The 24,888-nt window shown below is 41.7% G+C and overlaps 2 protein-coding genes and 1 long non-coding RNA gene across 4 annotated transcripts; 2 read left to right on the plus strand and 1 right to left on the minus strand.

Moving 5' to 3' along the window:
* Positions 1 to 1,591: 1,591 nt before the first annotated feature.
* LOC115776602 (uncharacterized) lies at positions 1,592 to 5,105 on the minus strand. The gene is made up of 3 exons (XR_004019480.1): positions 3,953 to 5,105; positions 3,495 to 3,530; positions 1,592 to 1,644 (listed from the first exon to the last, which is right to left on the minus strand). It is a non-coding gene; the product is annotated as an uncharacterized LOC115776602 (long non-coding RNA).
* Positions 5,106 to 6,072: 967 nt separating this feature from the next.
* Positions 6,073 to 11,132, plus strand: LOC115776598 (uncharacterized). Its single transcript, XM_030724329.1, has 3 exons — positions 6,073 to 6,345; positions 7,587 to 7,934; positions 9,717 to 11,132. The coding sequence occupies exons 1-3, from the start codon at positions 6,288 to 6,290 to the stop codon at positions 9,923 to 9,925; spliced, it is 615 nt and encodes a 204-aa protein (XP_030580189.1). The 5' UTR covers positions 6,073 to 6,287; the 3' UTR covers positions 9,926 to 11,132.
* Positions 11,133 to 16,299: 5,167 nt separating this feature from the next.
* Positions 16,300 to 24,497, plus strand: LOC115776599 (V-set domain containing T-cell activation inhibitor 1-like). Of its 2 annotated transcripts, none has more exons than XM_030724331.1 (3): positions 16,300 to 16,619; positions 22,905 to 23,252; positions 24,276 to 24,497. In XM_030724331.1, exons 1-3 carry the CDS (start codon positions 16,616 to 16,618, stop codon positions 24,440 to 24,442), a joined length of 519 nt encoding a protein of 172 aa, XP_030580191.1. In that variant the 5' UTR covers positions 16,300 to 16,615; the 3' UTR covers positions 24,443 to 24,497. The 2 variants fall into 2 exon arrangements, with proteins under 2 accessions (XP_030580191.1, XP_030580190.1); XM_030724330.1 differs by lacking the exon at positions 16,300 to 16,619 and adding an exon at positions 19,171 to 19,292.
* The last annotated feature ends 391 nt before the right edge of the window (positions 24,498 to 24,888 follow it).

Consider the following 24,888-nt stretch of genomic DNA (forward strand, 5'->3'; position numbering starts at 1 on the left):
AAACATCAGAGAAAAATCAGTATTTTGGGAGATTATCCAACAGAAAACGTGTCGTACCTCTCGTCCTGTTTGCCTCATGTTGGCGGTCAGCTGCTGCAGGATCTCCGTCTGCAACATCAAGTTTAATACCAAAGATTTCCCACTGACAGCAAAACTGCTTCAACATTTGGAATATTAATATTTAAGAAGTAGCTAACGATGTTTAAAATGGAAACTGTAGAAGAGACTGCAGTCAGCAGGAAACTGAGTGAAGCATAAAAGTATTTTTAAAACAGGAAACTGGACGGCAGCAGAGCCTCTGCTCACACTAACCACAAAGTCTCAAATGCAGCTTCACAATCAACACAGGAAAAACTAAATAAAATAACTAAAAGTATCCCAGTGTAAATATATATTAAACTGCGACAATTATCATAAAATGCTAAAGCAGAAAATGATGCACCAATACCTCATGTAGTTTATTATAATTACCTTATAATTATAATTATCTCTCAGTTAATAACATGAAGGTCTGAGGCTCAAATTGTTTCTCACAAAGACAGACGTGCAAAAACGCTTCCTGTGCATCATGTGACAGTTTTAAAGGAACAGTTCAGCCCATAATCACAGGTACATGTGTTTGCTCTTTAGTGCAGATGATTTTAGTGTGAACGGCCACTTTGGAGTTACAGGCTGCAGAAATGGTGCTCAAAACGCCCAAAAATACATTTGAAAGCTCAGCAGAGAACTGCGTAGATTAGAAGATCTGTCTTTACAAACTTTAGCATGAAAACATGAAGTGTGAGCAGAGTGTGTGTCTCACCTTTGGGTTTCCTCCGGGCACATCGTCTCACCAGTAAAACCAGTACAACCAGCAGCAGCAGGCCAAATATGGAGGGAACAGACAGCAGCACAGAGAGCGGAGGAGAGGAAATCGGTGAGAAGTGGACAGAGGCAGTGGAGGGTGGTGTAGGAGGAGAGGTGGGAGAACCTGGAATTAATACAAAGTATGAATCTTTGTGGTCAGATTGAGTTTCTTTGGGTCTAAAATCTGTAAAAGAACCCAGAAGCCTCACCTGTGACAGAGATCCAGCTGGATGGAGACTCTCCATGACCGCTGATGTCACACTTGTAGAGGCCTTCATCAGACCTGGAAACATGCTGGATGGTCATGTGACCTGTAGGCTGCTTCCTGATGAGGGAGCCATCTTTATAGAAAGCAGCTGGGAGGTTGGAGGGAGTGGTCTTTGTTTGACAGAGCAGAGTGACGTCATCTCCCTCCATCACAGGGAGGACAGGACTCTGCAGGATCACTGATCCACCTCAACACAGAGACAAACTACAGCATTTCATCCATTTACACACAGCTTCATCAACACTAACTCCACACACTCAGCTTACCAGAGACTGTGAGCTTAACCATGTTACTGATGGCACCCTCTCTGGACTCACACCAGTAAACTCCACTGTCTAATGCGACAATGTGTTTGAAGTTACAGGAAGAACCAGCTGCTTCTCCCCACCCATCTCCACACTGAGTCCTCTGTTCTCTGCTTGTGTTCCTCCTCAGAGTCCATCCAGCAGAGCTGTCGTCCTCCTCACAGCTCAGAGACACAGAGTCTCCTTTAAAGAACTGAGAGCTGCTGGGACTCACAGTCAGACGAGCTGTGAGAGAATAAATTGGAATGAAGCATCAATTTATTAAAACAAACAAACAGGAGAATTTTTGTTGGTGTATTTCAGGTGCACACAGAAGACGATCCAAGAGTTTAACTCGTGCAAGAGATCATCATTTAGCCAAAACACTGCACAGGTACCATCCCATCTTTATTTATAAGCAAGATCTCGGTATTTCAGGAGCAGCTGGTCTGCTGACCTGAGAGACCAACAAGGTATGTAGGGGTGAAGAAGCTCAGAGAGGTAAATGGACCCTAGAATATGGATGATGTGAGGCCAGGACAGAGGTCATGTGCTCTCTCTCTTTCAAGTTCCTGTCAAAAGTCATACAGCAGCATTTTGAACCAGCTGCAGACGCGAGAGCAGCGACTGATTAACTTCCACACAGAGTGAGTTACACGATGAAATGAAAACGTGGATCACTGTTTCAAAGTGCCTTAAAAAACTGGACTTAACCACAGCTCTGATTTGGCTGTCCAATTTAAAATCACTGTCCACCTTAATAAAACCAAGATCAGTAATAAGAGGTTTAAAATATACCTCCAAGGGTCCCAGGTCAACAGAGGAGGACTCACAGGGGTCACTGGGTCAAATAAAGCTCTGCTCCTGTTACCTTGGTGCAGCCCCTCAGATCATCCACTCTCTGAATCGTGCCACTTTAGCTGGTCCCTCTTTACGCTGCCTTTTTTAATTCTGATTGGCTGAAGTTTGAACAGTAACATGGGGGGGTCTGTCTTCATATTTGACCACATGTGACCATGTTAGGAATAGTCCTACTCTATGACATCATACAAATCCAAGAGTAGAAAAAACAGTCTGCAGCATTTAATATTTATATGAACATCTGAAGTGTTTCTGCAGACAAGGACTTAAAAATGTATTGACTTTTTACATATTCTTATTCCTAGTTTCAAAAGGCCAGTCTTTAGCATAGTCTCTGGAGCTTGAAAAAGGCGACTGGACTTCTTATTGTTTCTTGAAGACGTTTCACCTCTCATCCGAAAGGCTTCTTCAGTTCTCAACCAAATGGTGGAGAGACCCAGGTATTTAAACCCCTGTGGGCGTAGTCCCCTGGAGGTGGTTATGACCCTCTATAGCCCACAGGGGTTTAAATACCTGGGTCTCTCCACCATTTGGTTGAGAACTGAAGAAGCCTTTCGGATGAGAGGTGAAACGTCTTCAAGAAACAATAAGAAGTCCAGTCGCCTTTTTCAAGCTCCAGAGACTACTATGACCTGGATAACTGAGAATCTACACAGACAGTCTTTAGCATAAATGTGTGTGTGTGTGTGTGTGTGTGTGTGTGTGTGTGTGTGTGTGTGTGTGTGTGTGTGTGTGTGTGTGTGTGTGTGTGTGTGTGTGTGTGTGTTGTAGTACCAAGAAAGCCTCGTTAAACAGCACACAGTGAGGATCATGTTGTTCAACATCATGTCTAAATCCTCCTGTTTTTAGTCAGAAAACTTTTTATTGAAGAATTATTACTTGATAAAAAAATAATAATTACTGAATACACAATTATTAATTAAAATGTAAAAGCATGAACTGATATAAGTGGACCAGTCTGCAGACATTTTCACATTTTACTCTTACTATGAAGTCTGGAATTTTGAATCAAGCATTCCTGAACCTGGATATTTTTAAAGGATCGTCACAGTTTTACAGGCTAGTTTCACTTCTCCAAGACATTAAACCTGTTCTGACTCCCACAGCAGGCACATCTGGGCCTAATCTGTTTCTGTTCCAGCTGCTTTTTGGCTAATTGTGGCTCAGTTATGGTCCAGGAGAGACTCAGTATTTTGTGGGCCTTTATGTTCGTTTGTCAAAGGAGGTTCACTCACCTTGGTTTGTAGTGCAGCAGAGCAGCGACATCAGGGCTGAAAAGAAATCACAAGAGTTCAAGATTCAACAGATTTTAATGTGTTTTTGCTTTAAAGACTAAAAATCTGCTAAACGAGCCACAAACAGTCTCTGACTGATGAACTCAGAGTGTTTTCTCTAAACAGGATGTGCCCTGTAGGAGGACGTGAGGACAGTTTAACACTGCGGAGGTTTTTCTGCAGAAGACCTGATTCCTGTTTCTTGTTTATTTATTTATTTTATTGTGAAACCACCTTCCTAAAAGTGCATTTTCCTCTCTGTACTTTCATCTCTTGCCCATTTTTCCTGAAGTTATTAAAACTTAATTATTAAGTAAAAGCAAATTTCTCTGGTTCTATATCTCACTGCGATCCTTAGCCAGAAAACCTGAAACACACATATTACATAACAGGGTTTTAAGACAGCATGTGGTACTTACAGAGAAGCCACAGCAGAGGTGTTTGTCCCATCGTGCAGCTCTGAGGTGTGAGATATTTCTGTTTCACTGCAGCAGTTAAACCCTCCTCCTTCCTCTCAGTTTAGGGTCTCTGTGGTTTCTCTGCAGCAGCTCGAGGAAAATAAAAATATATATATAAATGCTTCCTAACCTTTTAGCTTTAAGCTGAGGTATGAATCACATAGTACATTAATGCGAACAGACTAAAAATCTCTGCATGGACGTTCACTTGTTTGTTTTTTTGGAATCATAGATTTTTTTTAAATCTCTTTTTTGCATTAAAAAGCATTACATAAAGGCTCTGCCTGGTTTAAAATAAAAATGTAACCCTTCAAGTGTAACCCTGTTTCTTATGGAAGGGGAAACAGGACATTTATGCAGCTGTTGTTCTGACGTAAGATTATGATTCAAACTTTAGCAAAAGTTAAAGGCAATAAATCAATATCTTTTTCTGTTCATTTTCGCTCCGCTTTACTATGATTTTTTTCTCAGTATTTTTTATTTTATTTATTAAAATCAGATCTTGTCACGCCTCCTTGTGCTGCAGCCTGATTCCTGTCATAAAAACGCTTCAGATGGGGGAGGGTCACATATCTGCGGAAGATGCGGAAGTCCTGAGTGCCTGCCACGCTGTGATCGTGATTCATTTAAAATGACTGGCGTAAACACGGATGATCAAACTCAGGAGAAAAAACAATCACCCGGGAGAATGTGGGGGTTTCGGTCACGGCTCACGGCTTTTTATTTCCTTTGTGGAGTTTCTTATTCGGGTGCTGAGGCGCTGGGCCCGGCGCGCTACTCCAGCCGGGCTCCAGTGGGGTGACGGGTCAGAGCTCGACTGCACCCCGGGGGCAGCGAGAGAAACCAAACATCTGTCTGAAAACTAACCGCAGCGGAACGCAAACACAATGAAGGGGTGAGTGTAACTCTGACAAATCCTCACTTCTGACTTCTTCAAGTTTGTGACTGATTTCTTAATCAGCCGGCCGCACACCTGTCCAACCGGTGTTTCTTAAAGGCGGAGAGGATTCACGGTGTTATCGCGGGAACGAAGATGCGGATTTAATAGCGAATATTTTTTCATATGTGAATATGGCCGTCTGAACCTAAACAGAGGCTGTCAGTTATATCAGTCCACTATGGAAAAAGGTTTTAGGTTTACTGCCACGTACCTGACGCATCACCATGCAGTGCTGCGTTTAAGACTACCCAGAGACAGTTTTAAAATGTATGCGATCCGCCGCTGATCCTCTGAATATACAGATATGTTTTAATGTTTGGTCCTCATCTGTTTCACTGCTGGAGTTACAGTTAATATTAGATCGGTTACATCTGTATGTGTATATATAACTGAGTAAAATTTATGTAATTTTAATCTGGCGACACACTCAGTAAATTTCCACGTCTCTTTTATAGACTGGGACAGTCCTGCACACAGCCAGTGTCATTTCAAATGCACGCAGTTCATGCTGTCACTGTAGAAATTAACGGTAGCAGCGAGCGGCAAAACATTTTTATTGTCTCATAAATTCACACAAAGTATTCTGCAGTGTTGCTCTCTTTGTCGGTCTGATTTTTTTTAAATACTCTTTATAGAACCCTATCTCCTGGTTCTATGATGATGTCTCTTGAGTACGCGGGTCTATTTTATGCGGAAGAAGATTCAAACGGCGCGCCGCCCGACATGTTTTACGGTGCGCGCTCGGAGAGGAGAGGGCGCAGAGCGAAGCTCCGCCTCTTGTTTATCTCATGAAGAAACAGGATTAAAACTTCTTGTAGTGTTATGACCGAAGTTTGCTTAAACTCGTGGTTCCTGTCACGTCTTCACAGCCCATAAATGCAGAAGCAGCTCCGTTTTTCATGTACTGACATTCGTGTGAAAGGACAGCACATGTTACGTTTCTGTGGATAAAATGTCTTCATGAGCAACATCTCTGCACCTGAGTCTAATGCAGCAGCCGCACAGCACGCGTGTATTTAATCTGCACGAACTAATAAAGCTCGGTTCAAGAAAACACCAGAATAAGAGTGTTTCAGAGCGTATGCAGAGGAAGGACCTGCAGATTAAAAACAGGAAGTGCTCAGCATGTTTACGGTTTCATTAGTGAGGCAAAACCGTAAGGAGTCCGGGTTAGGCTGTCAGGTCAGACTGTTCTGGTGGATCTGATAACATACAGACCAAGTTCAGCACGAAACTAAAGAAAATAGACGTTACATTTCTGATCGTGCCCGCGCAGTGAGGAGGACCGCCCACTGATCTTTCAAAATAAACAACTACCAGCTGCGCGCATCAACCTTCATTTTTGTTCCTGCACAAATGTCGTCGGTTGTAGTTTTCCTGTCGCTTCCGATCTTTGTGGCTTCTGCACTGCAAGGTGAGTTTCATATTTTTAGAGGCAATAATATCATCGTGCATGTTGCAGCGCGGAGTGTTCAAAGCGGAAGCAGCTTCTGTTTGATACACAGATGGAATCAAATGTGAGCGAGCTTAGAGAGTTTTTTTGTTTGTTTGTTTGTTTTTTTAGCAACAATTCCTGAAAAAAGACATTTGATACTGATAACATGATGGAAAATGGACGCAGTCTGCAAAGAGCGTGAAACTCGTGTGGGCTCTGAATGCACCGTGAGGCATTTGAGGTAGTTTTGTTTTGAAGCGCATTTCAGACACCGTTTGTAGTTCAGTGAAGATAATATTCGTACAGTTCAGCTTCTGCAGGAAAGCTCGCAGCAGTGACACGAGGGGTGCGCTCAAGCTGACGATTTGCACACAACTAAGCTCAAAGCTGCACTGCAGTATCCTAAAATGAAGGCTGCAGGCGCCACCTCCTCTTTGGCTCTCACACTCAGGGGAGGGGTTTCTCTTACACAAACAAAGCCTGTTAGCTTCCACGTTGTGTTCAAATACAGTTCCCGTGTGAAGTTTTCTTCTCTCTCTCTCGTTGAGTTTAGGACGTTGCACCTGAAGCCTGAGCACACATTAAACTCAGGTTCAAACTCAGGTCTGTTTGTCCCAGATTTGCTTTTTTTTTTTTTTTCCTTGTTGTGTGTTGGATCCTTTTGAGGCAAGCACGGTGGGCAAAGTTAATCATTATATCCCTACTAGTATTGAAGATAACCCAACTGTAAGTTCCTAAAAATGTCCTGTACACTCATGGATACAGGCTCACTCACTCTCCATTTCTCTTCATTTTTATTTTGAGGATAATTTATTTGACAAAGAGAGACAGCTGACTGATGGCACCATTCTTGCCATTAAAATAAATTATTTTACTAGCATAGAGAAGATCTAGTATGCTGATGGTCCTAAATAATGCAAATCATTAGAATCAGTAATCTGCATAAATCCCTGATAAATGTTTTTCACAACTGAAGTACAGCTCAGAGTTGAAAACACAAACAATATCTTGTGAACTGTCACTTGACACAGACCAGTGATGTGAACATCATCTAATAGAATGTTTTGAAGCTTGTAGAGCTGCAGGTAGGCGTTACTTTGATTAATCCTCTGATATCTTTTTTAGATTTCTTTAGTTCAGAACTTCCTGTGATCCAAACTGTTCCTGCAGTGTTACACGTTACTAATGAATCCTTTTTTGTCTTTGTGTTTCAATCACAGAGGTCAAAGTGAGGCCTGGACAAGATGCCACTCTTCAGTGTCAGGATCCCAGGGGTGTAAATATGACTCTGTTAGAGTGGAGCAGACCTGAGCTCCTGTCAGACGGTTACGTGTTCTTCTTCCAAAACCAGCGCTCATATGAGAACTACCAGCACGACTTCTTCAGAGGCCGAGTGGAGCTGAGAGATCCGTCCATGAAGGACGGAGACGTTTCTGTGATTGTGAGGAACGTCAGCATCAGCGATACAGGAACATACGAGTGTCTGATTACAACCACCAGCACCAGAGGTGGTCAGAGAGTCCTCAAAGAGTTCAAGCACTCCATCAACCTCACAGTCACAGATTCAGGTGAGTGTGGAGAGGTTCAGCTTACTGCTTATACAGCAGGTTTATTTATAGAGCAGATCTCTGCGCTATGATGCTGGTGTTTTCATGCAGCAAACCTCTGCACGTACTCAATCATCTGGGAACTTTTCAGCTGCTTTGAACAGAAAAATCTTTTTGATTTTAATTCGAAGGCTTGTTTGAACTTTTCTACAGAGGCCATTTTTATTTATTTGCACATTATAATTTCATTTAAAAATAAAAATGTTATTTGTCTAAGGATTAACCTTTCAGAATCAGAATCAGAAGGTTTTTATTGCCATATGGGTGAACAGGTTCACAGCATTAGGAAATTGCTGCGGTACTTTGTGCTTACAGAAAAAACAAATAAGTATAAAAACTATAAGACAATATACAAGTATACAAATTGCAAATATACAGAGATATTAGAGCTATAACTATAACACAATATTACAAAATATACAGTGCAGAGACTAATTAAAAGATAAAAGAATGTAAACTATATTCCACTAATATGTACATCAGTGCAATCAGACAGGTGCATAGACATAGGGTCATCAGCGTTTGTGGAGGGTGGTGGTAACAATCTAAGGGTTATTGTTCATGAGTCCAACAGCAGAGGGGAAGAAACTGTTCTTATGGCGGGAGGTTCTGGTCCGTATGGACCGTAGCCTCCTGCCTGAGGGGAGAGGGTCAAAAAGTCTGTGCCCAGGGTGAGAGTGGTCGGCTGTGATCCGACCTGCACGCCCCAGTGTCCTGGAGGTGTACAGGTCCTGGAGAGATGGGAGGTTACAGCCAATCACCTTCTCAGCAGAGTGCACAACGCGCTGTAGTCTCTGTTTGTCCCTAGTGGTGGCTCCAGCGTACCACACAGTGATGGAGGAGGTGAGGATGGACTCAATGATGGCAGTATAGAACTGCACCATGGTCCTTGCTGGCAAGTTGAATTTCTTCAACTGCCGCAGGAAGTACATCCTCTGCTGGGCCTTTTTGACGACAGAGGTGATGGTGGGCTCCCACTTGAGGTCCTGGGTGATGGTAGTTCCCAGGAAGCGAAAAGAGTCCACTGTGGTGATGGGGGGTGTCAGTCAGGATGATGGAGGGTAGAGGGGCTGTGTGCTTCCTAAAGTCCACTATAATCTCCACTGTCTTCTGGGCGTTCAGTACCAGGTTATTGTGGCAGGTAGACAGGTTATTTGCGACCCATTTTGCCAGATTGGGTCAGTGACTCTGTTATTGTGGTGTTTTCTTTATTTCATTAAAAGTTTCCTTTGTCTCATCTTAACTGTGTGTGTGTAACGGGAAGTTATGCTGTCATCTCATTGGCTTTGTTGTCATTATACAGGACATTTTGTTGTTATATAACAGTAATTAACTTCAGACTGTTTACATTTGTGCACTTCCTTCCATCTTCATGCAAGACTCCAGTTCATGTCATTATTTCTGCGTGTTACTTCCTGAATAATTTTCTGTAGAAATTCATTTTCATTAATGTTGGCCTTCTAGTGGGATGAAAAGGAAAACTCCGGCATATTCAGATTTCTGTTTGCTGGGGCAGATCAGCACATGAAAGATGCTGGAAACAGAAAAATATTCCCTTTAACAATGACTGAAGTGCCCCTAAAATTCACCCGGTGGTGATTTTCACTTGTAGGAGCTCAAATGGATAAAATACTTTTATTTTTAATGTTTCACAGATTTCACCTCTGCTCACTGTTACAGATGTTTTAATGTAAACAGAGAAATATTGTCAGCTGAGTCCTCACACCTGTTTCTGCTCTGCAGGGTTCACAGATGAAAACACCGAGGAGAGAGGAGAGGAGGCTAGAGGAGAGAAGGATGGAGGAGTCAAGGATAAGTCTGTTTTAGTTGCAGTTACCGTGTCAGTTCTTGCTGTACTGCTTCTTGCTGTCATTGTTACTGTTGCTATAAAGATCTGCAGGAGAAATGCATCAAAACCCAAATCAGACCAACGTGATGAGAAACAGGTTTAAGTGTTGATCGCTGGATGAGGGCTCTGCTGTTCTGCAAAGATGGAAACATTTGGTCTAATTGCAGATCCAGCTTAAATGCTCTGTTAGTAAGCAGCACCCACCCACCTCGCAGAATCAAGGCTTAGGGTCTCCCACCTTTATCTTTTAAGCTGTAATTTTACTGTTTGCTGCAGAGCTCGAGTTTCCTGTGAGAGCAGGCGGAGAGCAGCTGCTCAGCACAGTCGAGCTCCTAGAGAGTAACGAGTTGGAGGAGACAGAAGTGGAGCTAAAGTGGCCCAAAAAGTCTAAATGATGGTCATGTTCAGTCCACCATTCAAAACAAATCCTGAATTTGAATCTGTGGAGACTTCAGGAACGACGGCGGTAGAAGTTTAACTTCCAGGGCGAAAAAATGTTATTTCTGGCCAAAATTGGTCAACTTTTAAAACATATCAGAATTGTCTGCTGATTCTATCAGTTTCTGAGTCCTGGTGACCATTAAAATTAAAGACAGTGTCGATAACGCTTCGGAAATATAAAAATCTCATTCTCACCATTCTAGAAGGAATCTGCTGTCCTCCTGAGATCAGAATAATTTGTCTGTGGTCACAAAGTCAGACTGGGAGGGAGAAATCTGCAGCTCGTTTGATTCATGCCCTTTGCTTTCAAAATAAAACCAGCTGATTGGTTCACAAATCAGAAGCCACGAGTGCAGCTCATGAATGCCATCAAATACGATCTTTGACTGAAGCTTGCAGATCAGCATGTCCTTACTCGTACAGCAGAAACATTGTGTTTTCTTCATATTTTCAAAAGGTCACATTTCTTCCAAACACTTAGTGTTGCTTCAGCAGAATGAGAACGAGGTTTCTGCACGACCAAATGTAACGTCATGTATATATTTCAAATACTATGCATCAGAAATAAACTTACACCATTGAGTTTTCTTGTTTACTATGTTTACTGTGTTACTATGATAAGCATTTTGCATAATTATTCTTATGCATATGTTGCTCATTGTGTTGATGAACAGAGATGGTGAAGAGGAAACTTTGTATGACATCTTCAGGAACCTTTTGTGTGTTTCTTTAGAAGTGTAGCACAGAGTCTGCCTGCAGGCCTTCCTGTTTTTACCATGTGAACACAAACAGTGCTGACAGTTGTTCGGCACATGCTGATATTATTTGCTCCATTTTGTTGAAATAAAATAAAGTCTTTTTTTCAGAGACTGATCGTGTGAGTTTGGTCCTTGAAGAGTTTTAATGTATCCGACAGTTTTATGTAATTTTTCCTTTATACTTCAGTCTGAATCCAGACGCCTCCTCAGAACAGGCTAATCCTGTTCAAAGTAATCCTGATCCTATTCAAATGTTTTCAACAACACAAACTGCAGGATTGAGCCAGCAAGAAAAAAATTGGATCCCGTGTGTGTGTGTGTTTTTTTTTTTTTCTTTTTCTTGTTCCTCAGAACAGCTGGATTTCAGAATTTGATCCTATCAGATTGGATTACTCCTGCCAGATTGTTTTGAACTACAGGGCTGAGCCAACAGCAAAGCTAAAGAAGATGTGCTGCCACCTACTGGCTGTACTTTGTCACTGGACCCTATAATATGGTTCAGACAGTTTGTGTGCTTTCTGAGTTTTGTCTTTCTGCTCGTGCTGGTGCAGATAGATATGGATCAGAAACAGATTCATTCTGCTGTCAGCTTTTTTGTGTTTTTTTTTTTTTTTTTAAACCAGGAAATGTTCATTCATTGCCACAGTTTTAATATACAAACAGAAGAACAGCTGGAATCCCCCAGGATGGGGAAAATGACCTTCAACAGAAAAAGGGCTTATTGTCATGTTTCAGTGATCATCTGAAGCTTTATTAAAGAAAAAGAAACTTTCCACTTCATCCTGAACTCTACATTCAGCTGACTCAGTGCAGCTTTGACTGTAAACACACAGAATATGATTAAATAAATAATATATACTACAGAGAGGTGTGCAGGGATCCAGCAGCCAGCTGGACGTCACTGGTCAGACTGGTGGAGCTGTGGTGAAGCTGTGTTGGTCAGCTTAAGTGAGGAGTAGATGACCGCTGGCTCTGGTGGAAGATCTGAGCACAAACACACACATTAAAGATCTTTAGAGGTCAGAAAAGAGCTGCACAGATCCCCACTGACTGATGGAGGAGTTTAACCCTGCAGGGGCTGCAGATGGTGCAATAACAGCATAGAAACACCTATAAATACTTGTAATACCTGCAATAATCAATATTTAAATGTGTAAATATGTATTTGCATCTGTACTCAGAGCTTTTATGTCTGAATGATTGAGTTGTGATGCTGTTTTCATGGTGCTTTTCACTGTGCCTGCTGCTGCAGGATCAGATCTGAGCCTCTGTTATTACTTATTTTAGGGTTGAACTTTTCTATAGTTTAGTTTTTGCAGAGAGAACCAAAGAGGAGCAGCTGTACCTCTGTGTCTGCTGTTGGTCCTGATGCTGATTTCTCCATAACTGATGTCAGCTGTTCTGTGCACTGAGGAATAAACTGCAGCTGGATCGCTCTCTGCAAAACAAGACAAAGTCACTGATACAGTCTTTATCTTTGAGGATGAGGTGAAGCTGGACTTCATGGATTAGAGCTGCAAACATGAGGACCCAGCATGTGTGCTCTTTAACCTGAAGAGACTTTAACACCTCTGCTGAGTTCAGTTCTCAAAACAGGAAACCAGAGCAGAGCTGCTCACCTCTGATGTAACACTTCACACTTTGCTAACCTGTGAAATTAATCTCACAGAAAATGATTTACAATTCCCCGTCTCTCATCCTCTGACAGCTGTGATAGACTCCAGGTCCCCATGACCCTGAGATAGATGGATGGGTGGGTGGATGGTAGTTTCCAAAATATTAGATTACACACTTTCAGTTCCCACCAAAGGATGCAGAAGCTAAAGAAACAGGATGCACTGAGGATTATTTTGAACTGTGAAACTATGAATTTAAAGGACAAAGATCTCACTGTTTCTGCCTTCATCCTCCCCACACTGAAGTCTCTGCTTCAGCGTCACTAAAGCAGGACGGACACGTGGCTGCAGGTGAGCCTCACCAACTTTATGCACTCATTTTATTTCTTCATAAATATTCAGATTTCCTGTGGGCCCTGCCCTGGTCTTGGCGCCCCCTGTGCCACCTTGTTTAAATAAGAAAACTCCAACAGAAAACAGGCTAAGGTTCAGTATAACTGTCTTTTTTTTTTTTTTTTCTTTTTGTGTTTAGAAAATCACTGCAGCACCTGAAAAAGTGATAAAAAGTTTGATGTGTGGGCAGAGCACGTGCAGCAGATGGAAACCTTTATTTTTAATCCAGCTGTTCGTGCGTTCCAGTGCAGTGAAGCAGTTCGTGTCAAGCTGAATTAAACAAGTAGAAGTGTTTCTGTCCTTCTGAGTCCTGCAGTGCAATAACACGTAAAAGTCAGGAAACAGAGCTTCTGTTTACATCGAGACCACAAACTCTCACGTGTGGCATCAAAGTTCATGCACAGGAAAAATCACAAGAAGCTAAAGTAGTAGCTTCCTGTGCAACATGTCGCTGTTTTCAAAGGAACAGTTCACTCCACGTTTGATCTTAAGTGTTGTTTATCCAGATTATTTTAGTGTGAATAAGCTCAGCAGAGAAGAACTGCGTAGATTTTGACTGATTATTAGAAGATCTGTCTTTACAAACTTTAGCATGAAAACATGAAGTGTGAGCAGAATGTGTTTCACCTTCAGGTTTCCTCTGGGCGCATCGTCTCACCAGCACAACCAGCATAACCAGCAGCAGCCCAAATGTGGAGGAAACAGACAGCAGCAAGAAGAGAGGAAGAGAGGAGCGCTGACGAGGAGAGGAAAACGAGGAGAAGAGGGAGTCAGTGGAGGCTGATGGAGGAGGAGACGTTGGAGGATCTGGAATTAATGAAAAGCATGAATCTGTGTGGTCAGATGGTGTTTGATGGATCTCAGTAAAGCTTAAAAAACAACCAGAAGCTCCACCTGTGACAGTGATCCAGCTGGATGGAGACTCTCCATGACCGCTGATGTCACACTTGTAGAGGCCTTCATCAGACCTGGAAACATGCTGGATGGTCATGTGACCTGTAGGCTGCTTCCTGATGAGGGAGCCATCTTTATAGAAAGCAGCTGTGAGGTTGGAGGGAGTGGTCTTTGTTTGACAGAGCAGAGTGACGTCATCTCCCTCCATCACAGGGAGGACAGGACTCTGCAGGATCACTGATCCACCTCAACACAGAGACAAACTACAGCATTTCATCCATTTACACACAGCTTCATCAACACTAACTCCACACACTCAGCTTACCAGAGACTGTGAGCTTAACCATGTTACTGATGGCACCCTCTCTGGACTCACACCAGTAAACTCCACTGTCCAATGTGACAATGTGTTTGAAGATACAGGAAGAACCAGCCGATGTCCCAAACCCATCTCCACACTGAGTCCTCTGTTCTCTGCTTGTGTTCCTCCTCAGAGTCCATCCAGCAGAGCTGTCGTCCACCTCACAGCTCAGAGTCACAGAGTCTGTATTAAAGAACTGAGAGCTGCTGGGACTCACAGTCAGACGAGCTGTGAGAGAATAAATTGGTATAAAGCAATAAAGTTCACATTATTTGAATCGTCCCCTTTCGTGTTAAAAGCATTTAAGGACCAGTCTACAGACAGCGTGATACTCCCCCCTCACATGTTTGGTGAAGCCTGTGGTTTCCTGTGTATTCACTGTAAAGTCTCTGATGTTTTCATGATAACTTGATCTGATTTAAAGTGTTCGAATCATTAGACTCTGAGCTTTCCTTCACTGTGTAAAGCCATTGATGCAGTGGCAGAATTTTTAATCAAACATTCCTGAATATTTTTAAAGGATCGTCACAGTTTTACAGGCTAGTTTCACTTCTCCAAGACATTAAACCTGTTCTGACTGCCACAGCAGACACAGCTGAGCCTCATCTGTCTCTGTTCCAGCATCTTTTTTTGGCTAATTGTGGCTCCGTTATGGTCCAGGAGAGACTCAGTATTTTGTGGGCCTTTATGTTTGTTTGTCAAAGGAGGTTCACTCACCTTGGTTTGTAGTGCAGCAGAGCAGCGACATCAGGGCTGAAAAGAAATCACAAGAGTTCAAGATTCAACAGATTTTAATGTGTTTTTGCTTTAAACACTAAATATCTGCCAAACGAGCCACAAACAGTCTCTGACTGATGAACTTGGAGCGTTTTCTCTAAACAGGATGTGCCCTGTAGGAGGACGTGAGGACAGTTTAACACTGCAGAGGTTTTTCTGTAGCACCGACCAGAAGATCTGATTTTGGACAAAATGTAATGAAATGAAATTTTGAAAATGTCAAACCCTCCTGTTAAAGACAAAAAAACAGCTGGGTGAAATCAGCTGAGACCTCCACTTCTTTATTACTGTGAAGCCACCTTCCTTAAAGGTCCATTTCCGCTCTCTAGTTTCATCTCTTGCCCATTTTTCCTGAGGTCATTAAAACTTAATTATTAAGTAACAGCAAATATCTCTGGTTGTATCTCACTGCGATCCTTAGCCAGTATACCTGAAACACACATATTAAGACAGCATGTGTTACTTACAGAGCGGCCACAGCAGAGGTGTTGGATCCATCGTGCTGCACTGAGGTGTGAGATGTTTGTGTTCCACTGCAGCAGTTAAACCCTCCTCCTTCCTCTCAGTTTAGGGTCTGTGTGGTTTATCTGCAGCAGCTCGAGGGGAAAAGTCCTCCAACCTTTTAGCTTTAAGCTGAGGCATGAATCACAGCGTGCACTAAAGTGATGAGCACAGAGGAAAGAACAACATTTTCAGTACAGATGTTCACCTGAGGGTTTTTTTTTGTTATAAAAGGAAAACAATCTGTCTTGTAGCCTTTGAGGAAATTATTTGCATCTAAAAACATCACATAAAGACTCTCTGATTACGTTAATCTTACAAACTGGTTTATTAAGGAAGGAGACAAAAACCCAAAGGACATGTGTGCATGATTCTGATTTAAAATTATGTTTCAAACTTAAACCAAATTTAAAGGCATCTTTGCTTTTTTGATTCATTTCTGACACGTTGAAACACACACACACGCACACGCACATATACACACACGCAACTACATGAACACAGTGAAAAAAAAAAAACACAAACGCCACAATTGTGAGAAGCGGAGTTTTATAAAACATCCTCTTCATTTTATTATTATTTTTGTAATTAAATACATTTATTTTTGTTGTAGCTCCTTGTGTGTTTGATTGGCTCTAGTGAGAAAGGGAAGTGTGAATGAAGCATCCTCAGTGACACCCGTTTCTCGGGTGGAGGAGGGGCTTAGAGGAGGAAGACTGCCACGCTTCTTCTCACGGGCGCAGATCTCTGATAAAACGGTCACCTGGAGGAATGTGGGAGTTTGGATCGTGGATCACAGCTTCTTCGTTGGTTAATTTTTGCCACTTAAGACGGATTTAAAGGTTTTTTTTTTTATGTCCTCGGTGGAAGTTCTTATCTGTGTCCTGAGGCCGGGCTGTCGAGCAGGCTGACCGGGCAAACCCCCGCTGTTCCACGGGGGCAGCGAACAGGCTGACAGATGGAAAGTTCAGCTGCGCCCCGGAAGCAGCGAGAGAACCCACCTGTGTGGAAACTTAACCGTGACGGTTTCACCTGGAACCCAGACACAATGGATGGGTGAGCATAACACGTGGCCACGACACCAACTCACTGAGAATTCCCACTTTTTACTTCCTGAAATTTTTAGCTGATCTGTAACTTCTTTAAACAACAAGCCGGCTTTTATTTTTACCGGCACACCTGTGCAGCAGGTGTTTCTGAGTGACTTTGAAGCTGTAGGGTGTTTTGTGCGTGTGTGTGCGCGTGTATTTTCTCTCTCCAGAGTAGGCGGAACTCGACCACCACGTTTGATCTGAGCTTGAAGAAGAAGCAGCTTTCACTTTGCCGAGCAGCGAACGCAGGAAGTCCTGCAAAGTTACATTGTGTGTGTGCAGGACTCTGCGTGTGTTCACCTGGCGATGCAATAAATGTACAGTCATGTTTTTATGTTCGGCGCTCGTCTGTGTCACACTGCGGGAATCACAGTTACATCTGTAGGCTGTGTCCCAGAGATTTTTCAGGCAGTATAATTACTGTCACTTTAATCTACCGGAGTCACGCCATCCGCGCTTGAAAAAAAATTGCGCATTTACTTCAGTATATGCGGTTCAACCCGTGGTGCCTTTAGGTGCACCTCGTAAATTTAGCTATCTATACTTTAACAGACTTAAATAATATAATTTAGTGCATTTTTGTAATAGTTTGCATATTCTATACAAACTAAATTGATACACAACATAAACAACACTATACAGGCATATTTGCATATCTCCAAGAATATCATAACCAGGTTGTTACAACCATATAGCACCATGTTCATACTCATAGTTTATTTGTGAAAAGGCAAGTTCCAAATGGTTAATGCAACATTTGGCTACTATTAGATAGTTATCAGATAAGTCAAATGCATTATGATACCTAGATTCAATAACATAGGTACATGGTTGTAACTGTGTGAAAAAGATCTAATCAAACTTTTATACAGCAAAGTTACAGAAAATTAAAGAGGCTAAAATATCAAATATTACATAGATCTTTTACTATCATTTTATTTTTGTCATATTAGCTGCAGAAATCAGTAGAAATGGCAAATTCTAAAACTTGGAACAAAATAAGAACACACTGTTGACAACCCTGACACCCAAAAAGAGACTTATTGGTGGTATTAAGGGTGAGCTGGCAGGAAGGCTGATGACACTGATGGGACAAATAGAGAGAGAGACCTTTGACCTTTAATCTGCCCCTTGATACAGCTGTTAGAAAAGATGTAAGTTAATCAAAAATAGTACCCAGTGACATGCTGAACAAGAATATTGGGGAGTTTGTAAAGAAACACGCTGATTTAAATTTTTCATGGATTTTTAAATAGCTTCTTATACATCAGTGGGTGGTATAATGTGGTGACTTCAAAATACTGCAGTCAAATAACTTGAAAATGCTCTCAGAGGCACCTGAGAACATGTTTAATGAGGATATGGTGGTGCTTACAGAAAACAATTTGATTTCAATTTTTTACGTATTTTTGAATATCTGTTTAAACATGGGTGTATGAGGGTAATCTTGTGATTTCAGGGTGTCATAATTTCACATTCCTACAGTTATTTGACTTGAAAATGGTGTCAGGTGTAGTGGAAGACATGTTTAAAGAGGATATGGTGGAGTTTTCAGAAAACAATTTGATTTGGATTTTTTATGTATTTTTGAATATCTGCTGATGCAGCAGTGATTGTGTCCATATTTCTATTTCTACGCTGCAATATTTTTAAATGTCTACAGCCATTTCACTTGAGATTGACTAAGGATGTACTTGAGAATTTGGTGAACAGGAATTTTAGGTAACTTTGCTGTATAAAAGTTTGATTAGATCTTTAATCTGGCGACTGACACTGAGCCCAACACACTGAGTAAGCTGTTAGTTATGCGCGGCTGTCACTTTAGAAATAAACGGTAGCAACGAGCGGAAAAACACACTCATTAATCTATGGGATTGACTCTTTTCTTCAGCTTTGCTCTCTTGGAGCCTTTTCGTTATTTTTATATTATTAATCAAACTCCATCACCCGGTTCTGATAATATCTCTTAATTGCGCGGGTCTGCAGTCCGCAGAGAGACACGCCCTGAGTGTTAGAGGACATGCAACACACAAACATCTGCACCTCAAATTCATCAGATATACACTCAGTGCCCAGTATATTAGGAACACCATGCTCACACTGCGCCAGTCTGATCCAGAGGTTGTAATGTATGCAGAGTGTATTTAACCGAGCCTATAAAGGACAACGCAGCTGCAGTGAGAAGTTGGACACAAATAATTATAACTGCTGTGGTTCCTTTAAAAGGCAGCAGGGATTATTTCTCCCCAGGCTTTTTTTTGTATCCTGGGCTGAATTTTGCATTTTGATCTCCAAATATAATTTTCACCACAGTGCAGTGCAGTGGGGATGTCTGTCTCTGAGAGGAAGCAGATGTAAAGCAGATCTGACCTTTGTTTATGTGTGTTTTATCATTAAGTCCAAAGGAGAGTACCCCCCCCCCCCCCCCCCCCCCCTCACACACCCACACACACACAGGCGCGCGCGCGCAAAAAAGTCAGACTAGCTCTGAGAAAGCTTCGTTTTAAAAAGGAAGACCCCTCCGCGCCCTTCAAAACCGAAACCAATAACTGAACAGCTGGCTTTCATGACTCTGCAGAAATGTCGTCTGTGGTCGTTTTCTTGTCCCTTACGGTCTTTATGGTTTCTGCGTTGAAAGGTGAGTTTAATGATTTTTTGGAGTAATTGCAAACTGGCAGTCTGCTAACAGAGATTTATTTTATCAAGAATGTAAACCATCGTTCATGCAGCATTACGCGTAATGCTGCATGAACGAAGCAGCCTCTATTTGATGCCACATATGGAAAAAAAAAAACGTGAGAGAGGTTAGGAAGTATTTTTAACATTTAGCACTTGTTGAAAACAACATCATTATATTTAATAATAACAGGGTGCCAGGCTGCAGAGAAAGTAAAAGAGGTTGACAGTGTAAAAGAGAAACCAAAGTTTGGTTTTGCGCGCTGAGTCACAGACGCAGTTTAGTTAAAAAGAAAGAGATGCATTGGGTTAGCTTTCTCACAGCGGGGGCATGAGGGGCGTGCTGGCTGGATGCTTTTTTTCCACATGTCAAACTTTTCTCAAATGTCGCTAAAGAACGAATCGAGGTCCGGGTGAATGAAAGGCTGCAGTCCGAGCGCGAGTGTAAGCAGGGCGTCGGTGGATGAGGCTGCTTCTTCTGCTCAGGAGAATGCAGCCGTTACCTTCTTACACAGTGCTGAGTAGTGGTGTGCGATACTGCAATGCTGATACTGGGACCAATACTCTTAAAGAATTCTGACGAATTTTCATGACCAAGTAAAATATTTTACATTCACATGATGGTATAACGTCAAAACACTGCAGCGAGGGGAGGAGCAAAGTGTGCCTGCTCTGTGCTGTGAGAAGAGTAGCAGCTCGCCACAGCGCTGCATACAGGAGAGAAACTGAAGCTAAATTATCAATCTCATTACACTGGTATTGATCAATACCAATACCAACGTTGGTATCAGTATTATCGATATTTAGATTGATCTGCCCACCGCTAATGCTGTGTTGTTGTATCGTGTGTTTAACGGCAGTGAATGTGTGATGTTTTCTGATCCTTTTTTTCCCTGTTTATAATGATTACATCAGTGTCTCTTCCTTCATTAGCATGTTCTCTGACTGCTGTTGCTTTCAGTGAGTTTATTAGGTTAGACCTAGAGGAGAATCAGTTTATTCAATCATGGTAAAAACAAACTGCATCATCTCTTAGTTCTGAGGTTTCACATATCAGAGCATGGTAAAAAAAATAAATAAAAAAAATAAATAATGCAGTCCTCTCCAGGTCTTTAAATTAGATAAATACAGCTTCAGGTGAACAACTACACAGTCATTATGTATTTATTTATTTAATAAAAACTAAGCTAAAGTGCAGAAATAATGTATGAAAAGAGAACACCTCATGACCAGTGTTAATTTTGACAGCAAATTTTGATTTAGTTTTAGTCATAGTCTTTTGATGAAAATGTAATTTAGTTTGTCATAATTTATTCATCTGAATAGTTTTAGTTTTAGTCTAGTTTTAGTCGATGAAATTATCATAAGAATAAAGTAAATGTAAATGCTTTTTCTTCGGTTCCCTTGAATTAGTCATTATACACACTTACACAAATTTTATTCAAATTTATGGAACATTATTAATAATATTAACATTAGCGTCTCACCTGCTTCCCACACACCTTATCATTAACACCACCTTACTGAGATAATACGAGCGTTTTACAGCAGGACGCTCTGAAAGGTACAGGGCAGTGTTCAGGACTAAGATTATAAAGGCTAATCCACCGCGGTGTGGAGATTTTCTCTAAACACAAACGCTAAACTGTGAAAAACACTTTACCCTGCATGACATTAAAATGCTGACCTTTGCATGGAGATCTGGGTGACTGGTTTGCAGATGTCGTTTAAGATTTGTGTGTTTTTACCCGAGATAGTCGCTCCACATGGTTTACACATCGTTTTGTTTGTCACAGCGTCAAAGGACAAATGTGTCCGTACATCGGCTCTTCTCTTTCTCCCTGCTGACACTGTTTACATCACTTAGTTCTATTGGAAGTAACGACCAATCACAGGCTAGTTTAGGTTTAGAGCAATTCTGTGCATCTGTGCGTTTGATTGGATGTTTTCCTAACTTGTCCCGCCCTGTCACAAAATTAAGTAAGTTCTGATTGGATGTCGTCCTTGCCAAGCATTTTTGTCTCGTTTGCATTCCTTGACGAAAGTGTCAATTAATTTTGTCTTCGTTTTTATCGTTTTAGGTAGTTTTTATTTAGCTATCGTCTCGTTATCATCATGAAAAAAGGGCCGTTTATGAAAACTGACCAAAATGTTTGTCAACAAAATTAACACTGCTCATGATTCAGTAACTTTTAGAACCATGTTTACCTGCAGTAACTTGAAGTAATCGTTGCCTGTGTGAGGTTGCAAATCTTTCACATCATTCATTCATTTACAGCGTTGCTTCAGTTCATTTTGGTTTGTTGGCATTCTTTTATGCACAGCTCTCTTGAGGTCCCACCACAGTATTTCAGTCAGGCTGAGGTCCGGGCTTTGACTGGGCCACTGCAGTTCTTTTCTTTTTCAGGTGTTCTGCTGGAGACTTGCTGCTGTGCTTGGGATCATTGTTCTGTTGCATGACCCAGTTTGGGCTGAGCTTTATCTGTTGGACAGCGGGCCTCAGATTTTACTCTAGAACACTTTGGCATAAAGAGGAGTTTATGGTTGTTCTTTATAGAGAGAGCATGCTTTCTCCTGGCAACACTTCCAAACAAGCCATATTTGTTCAGTCTGTTTCTAGCTGTCCTGTCATGAACTTTAACCTTTAACATGCTAAGTGAGGCCTGTAGAGTCTGAGATGTAGCTCTTGGGTTTTTGCAGTTTTCTAAGCATTACACAGACTGGTTTGGGGGGAATTAGCTGGAACTTCCACTCCTGGGAAAACTGGCAACTGTCTTCAATGTTTACAGTCTTTCTCACTGTGAAATTATGGACTTCAGATTGATTAAAAATAATCATCTAACCCTTCCCAAGGGACCCCGAGGCCTGGGAATGCCTTGGGGTCCCCCAGATGAACTGTTGGAGGTGGCTGGGGAGAGGGAGGTCTGGCTTCTCTGCTTAGGTTGCTGCCCTGCGACCCCAGCCCTGGATAAACAGTGGGTGGATGGTTGGATGTCCTACGTTAATCATCTGAGGATGTATTTGGAACTCACTTTGGTTTGTAGTCAGATCAAAATGAAATTAATTCAATGATTAAATATTTGGGGTGCTGACAGACAGATCAGTTTTGTAATCTGTGCTCTAGCTGAAATTTCTGCATCTTTGTGTCTGCAGGTACCTTCCCCTATCCCTGACAGACCCTACTACCCTTTAACATTCCTTGGGCCCGTATACGGGCCCAAATACATGTGAAAAAAAACTCCAGGATTGTTAAAGGGCTAAGTCATTTATCTTGCTTTGTACTACAAACGCTGCTTAATGTCAGAGTTTATTTACTGACACACTTGTTGAAAAGACAAAAATCCTGTCACATGCTCCCTGACAGATATATGAACATCATTTATGGAAAATAAAACACCAACATTTCAGAAGCTTGCAGAGCTGCAGGTCATCATTAATTAATGAATCCACTGAGGCTTTTTTAAAGTTCTTCAGTAAAGTGTTCACTGCAGTCCAAATAGACTTCTCTCGATGTGCTCACCTACTGGAACAAAAAATTCAACCTATTCTACTTGTTTGTGTTTCAATCACACAGAGGTCAAAGTGAGGCCTGGACAAGATGCCACTCTTCAGTGTCGGGGTCCCGGGGATGCACCGATCACCCTGTTAGAGTGGATCAGACCTGAGCTCCTGTCAGATGGGTATGTGTTCTTCTTCCAAGATCAGCGCTGGTATGAGAACTACCAGCACGACTTCTTTAAAGGCCGAGTGGAGCTGAGAGATCCGTCCATGAAGGACGGAGATGTTTCTGTGATTGTGAGGAACGTCAGCATCAGAGATACAGGAACATACGAGTGTGTGATTACAAGCAGCAGCATCAGAGGTGGTGAGAGAGTCATCAATGAGTTCAAGCACTCCATCAACCTCACAGTCACAGCCTCAGGTCAGTGTGGAGAGGTTCAGGTTACTGTGTTCACAGCATGGTTGTTTATGGATGAGTACTTTGCATCTCTGTGTTATGATGTTGGCATTTTCTAGGCTCACAGTGGTTATCCATCCATGTATGATAAAGGCAGAAAGCCACGCCTCTTCCTGTTAGAAGTGTTGCTTTTTTGTCTTTGTGTAAGTGAAAACTCAAATGAAAACACTGGAGAGGATTCAAACATGTTTTCTCTTTTGTGCAGAAACACCCAGCTGATAAATATGAATAAATACTTGTATTTATTATTTATAGTTTGTTTCTGACCTTAGCTCAGACTTTATTACAGTGGCTCAGAAATCATCACTGCAGGCAGCGGGCTCATCTCTGCTTCTGCTCTTCATCTCATGTGTGATACTATATTTGTCAAGCGAGAAGTTTCGTTGTGTTGGGTGTTGCAGTGTGTGAGACACTGACTCACAACCTCAAAGTTATATTTATTAGTCCTTTTTTTGTTTGCGTGTGATGGCTTGTGGGTTTATATTTATGTTGCTGACACACAGCTGTACTTATGTGTCTGCCTCACTGAGCTCACAAAGCATAAAATGATGATCACTGGCCCCGAGAGCGAGGATAAACCCTGATATACCCCTGATATAGAGAATAATCCTGAATATATAGCTTTGATTTTGTCATTTATTTCTTGCATCATTTTTATGCATTTATTTTGAAAGGTGCTTTGCTTGGTGCACCTGCAGCAGAGGGAAAATAAAAGCGTCAGACTCTCTGCAGTCGCTGTGATCTAACACTGCTGAGTGGTGTCTGTCTGCTCCTGTTAGCAGTTAAAATGCTAAACATGACCACAGAGATGCTACTCAGCAGTTATGAACCAAGTAGCTGCAGATAATTTTATTACTTTTCTGACATCCAGGTCACTGCGAGCAGCTGTGAGATCGCCTCTGCTGACTGTTATGTTTTAATGTGTGAAACCAGAAGTATTGTTAGCATATCTGTAGCTGAGTCCTCACACCTGTTTCTGCTCTGCAGATGAAAACGCCAAGGGTGCAGGACACAAGGATGGAGGACACAAGGATGCATTTCTTTCATTTATAATTAGTGTGCCATTTTTTGTTGTGCTTATTATTGGTATTGTTTGCATAATTAGCTGCAGAAAATCAAAGGAGACCTCAGACAGAAGTCGTCTTTACTCCTGATTGGGGCTGCAACAATTCATCAATGTAATCAATGACGTCAACTACAGCTGTTTTTTTTTTTTGTTTGTTTGTTTTTATGTGTGTGCTGTAATTAAATGAAAAATTAAAGTTTTTCCCACAGAGCTGTTTTTGACTTGTATTGATGTGTTCATAATTCTGTACCTTACTTCCTCAGATGTTTTCAACAGAAATGTGTCCCTCTGAGAGTCTAAAAGTCAGATATGTTCAGGTTTCTGCCCTCTTTGCCAAAGTAAAGAGGCAGATAAGCACAAAGCTGGAAATGTTTTAAATATTTCCTTTAACAATAATTGGATCAGATTTAGAGAACGAAGACACTCCGCTGCTCACAGTTTGTGCGGGACTTCCTTCCCTGTTACTCATGAAAACTTTAATGTAATCATGAAATGCTTTGAGAGACTAGTAATGAATCACATCAAGGCCTCTGT

Source organism: Archocentrus centrarchus, unplaced genomic scaffold, assembly GCF_007364275.1.
Source record: "Archocentrus centrarchus isolate MPI-CPG fArcCen1 unplaced genomic scaffold, fArcCen1 scaffold_35_ctg1, whole genome shotgun sequence".
In the NCBI taxonomy this organism is placed as follows: Eukaryota; Metazoa; Chordata; class Actinopteri; order Cichliformes; family Cichlidae; genus Archocentrus; species Archocentrus centrarchus.

Bases quoted from the DNA above. Each gene is read 5' to 3' on its own strand.
- LOC115776599 (XM_030724330.1), top strand. From the start codon at position 19,235: ATGTCGTCTGTGGTCGTTTTCTTGTCCCTTACGGTCTTTATGGTTTCT. The intron at 19,293-22,904 runs GTGAGTTTAATG...TCAATCACACAG, and splicing joins TATGGTTTCTGCGTTGAAAG to AGGTCAAAGTGAGGCCTGGA. The intron at 23,253-24,275 runs GTCAGTGTGGAG...TCTGCTCTGCAG, and splicing joins CCTCACAGTCACAGCCTCAG to ATGAAAACGCCAAGGGTGCA.
- LOC115776598 (XM_030724329.1), top strand. From the start codon at position 6,288: ATGTCGTCGGTTGTAGTTTTCCTGTCGCTTCCGATCTTTGTGGCTTCT. The intron at 6,346-7,586 runs GTGAGTTTCATA...TTTCAATCACAG, and splicing joins TGTGGCTTCTGCACTGCAAG to AGGTCAAAGTGAGGCCTGGA. The intron at 7,935-9,716 runs GTGAGTGTGGAG...TCTGCTCTGCAG, and splicing joins CCTCACAGTCACAGATTCAG to GGTTCACAGATGAAAACACC.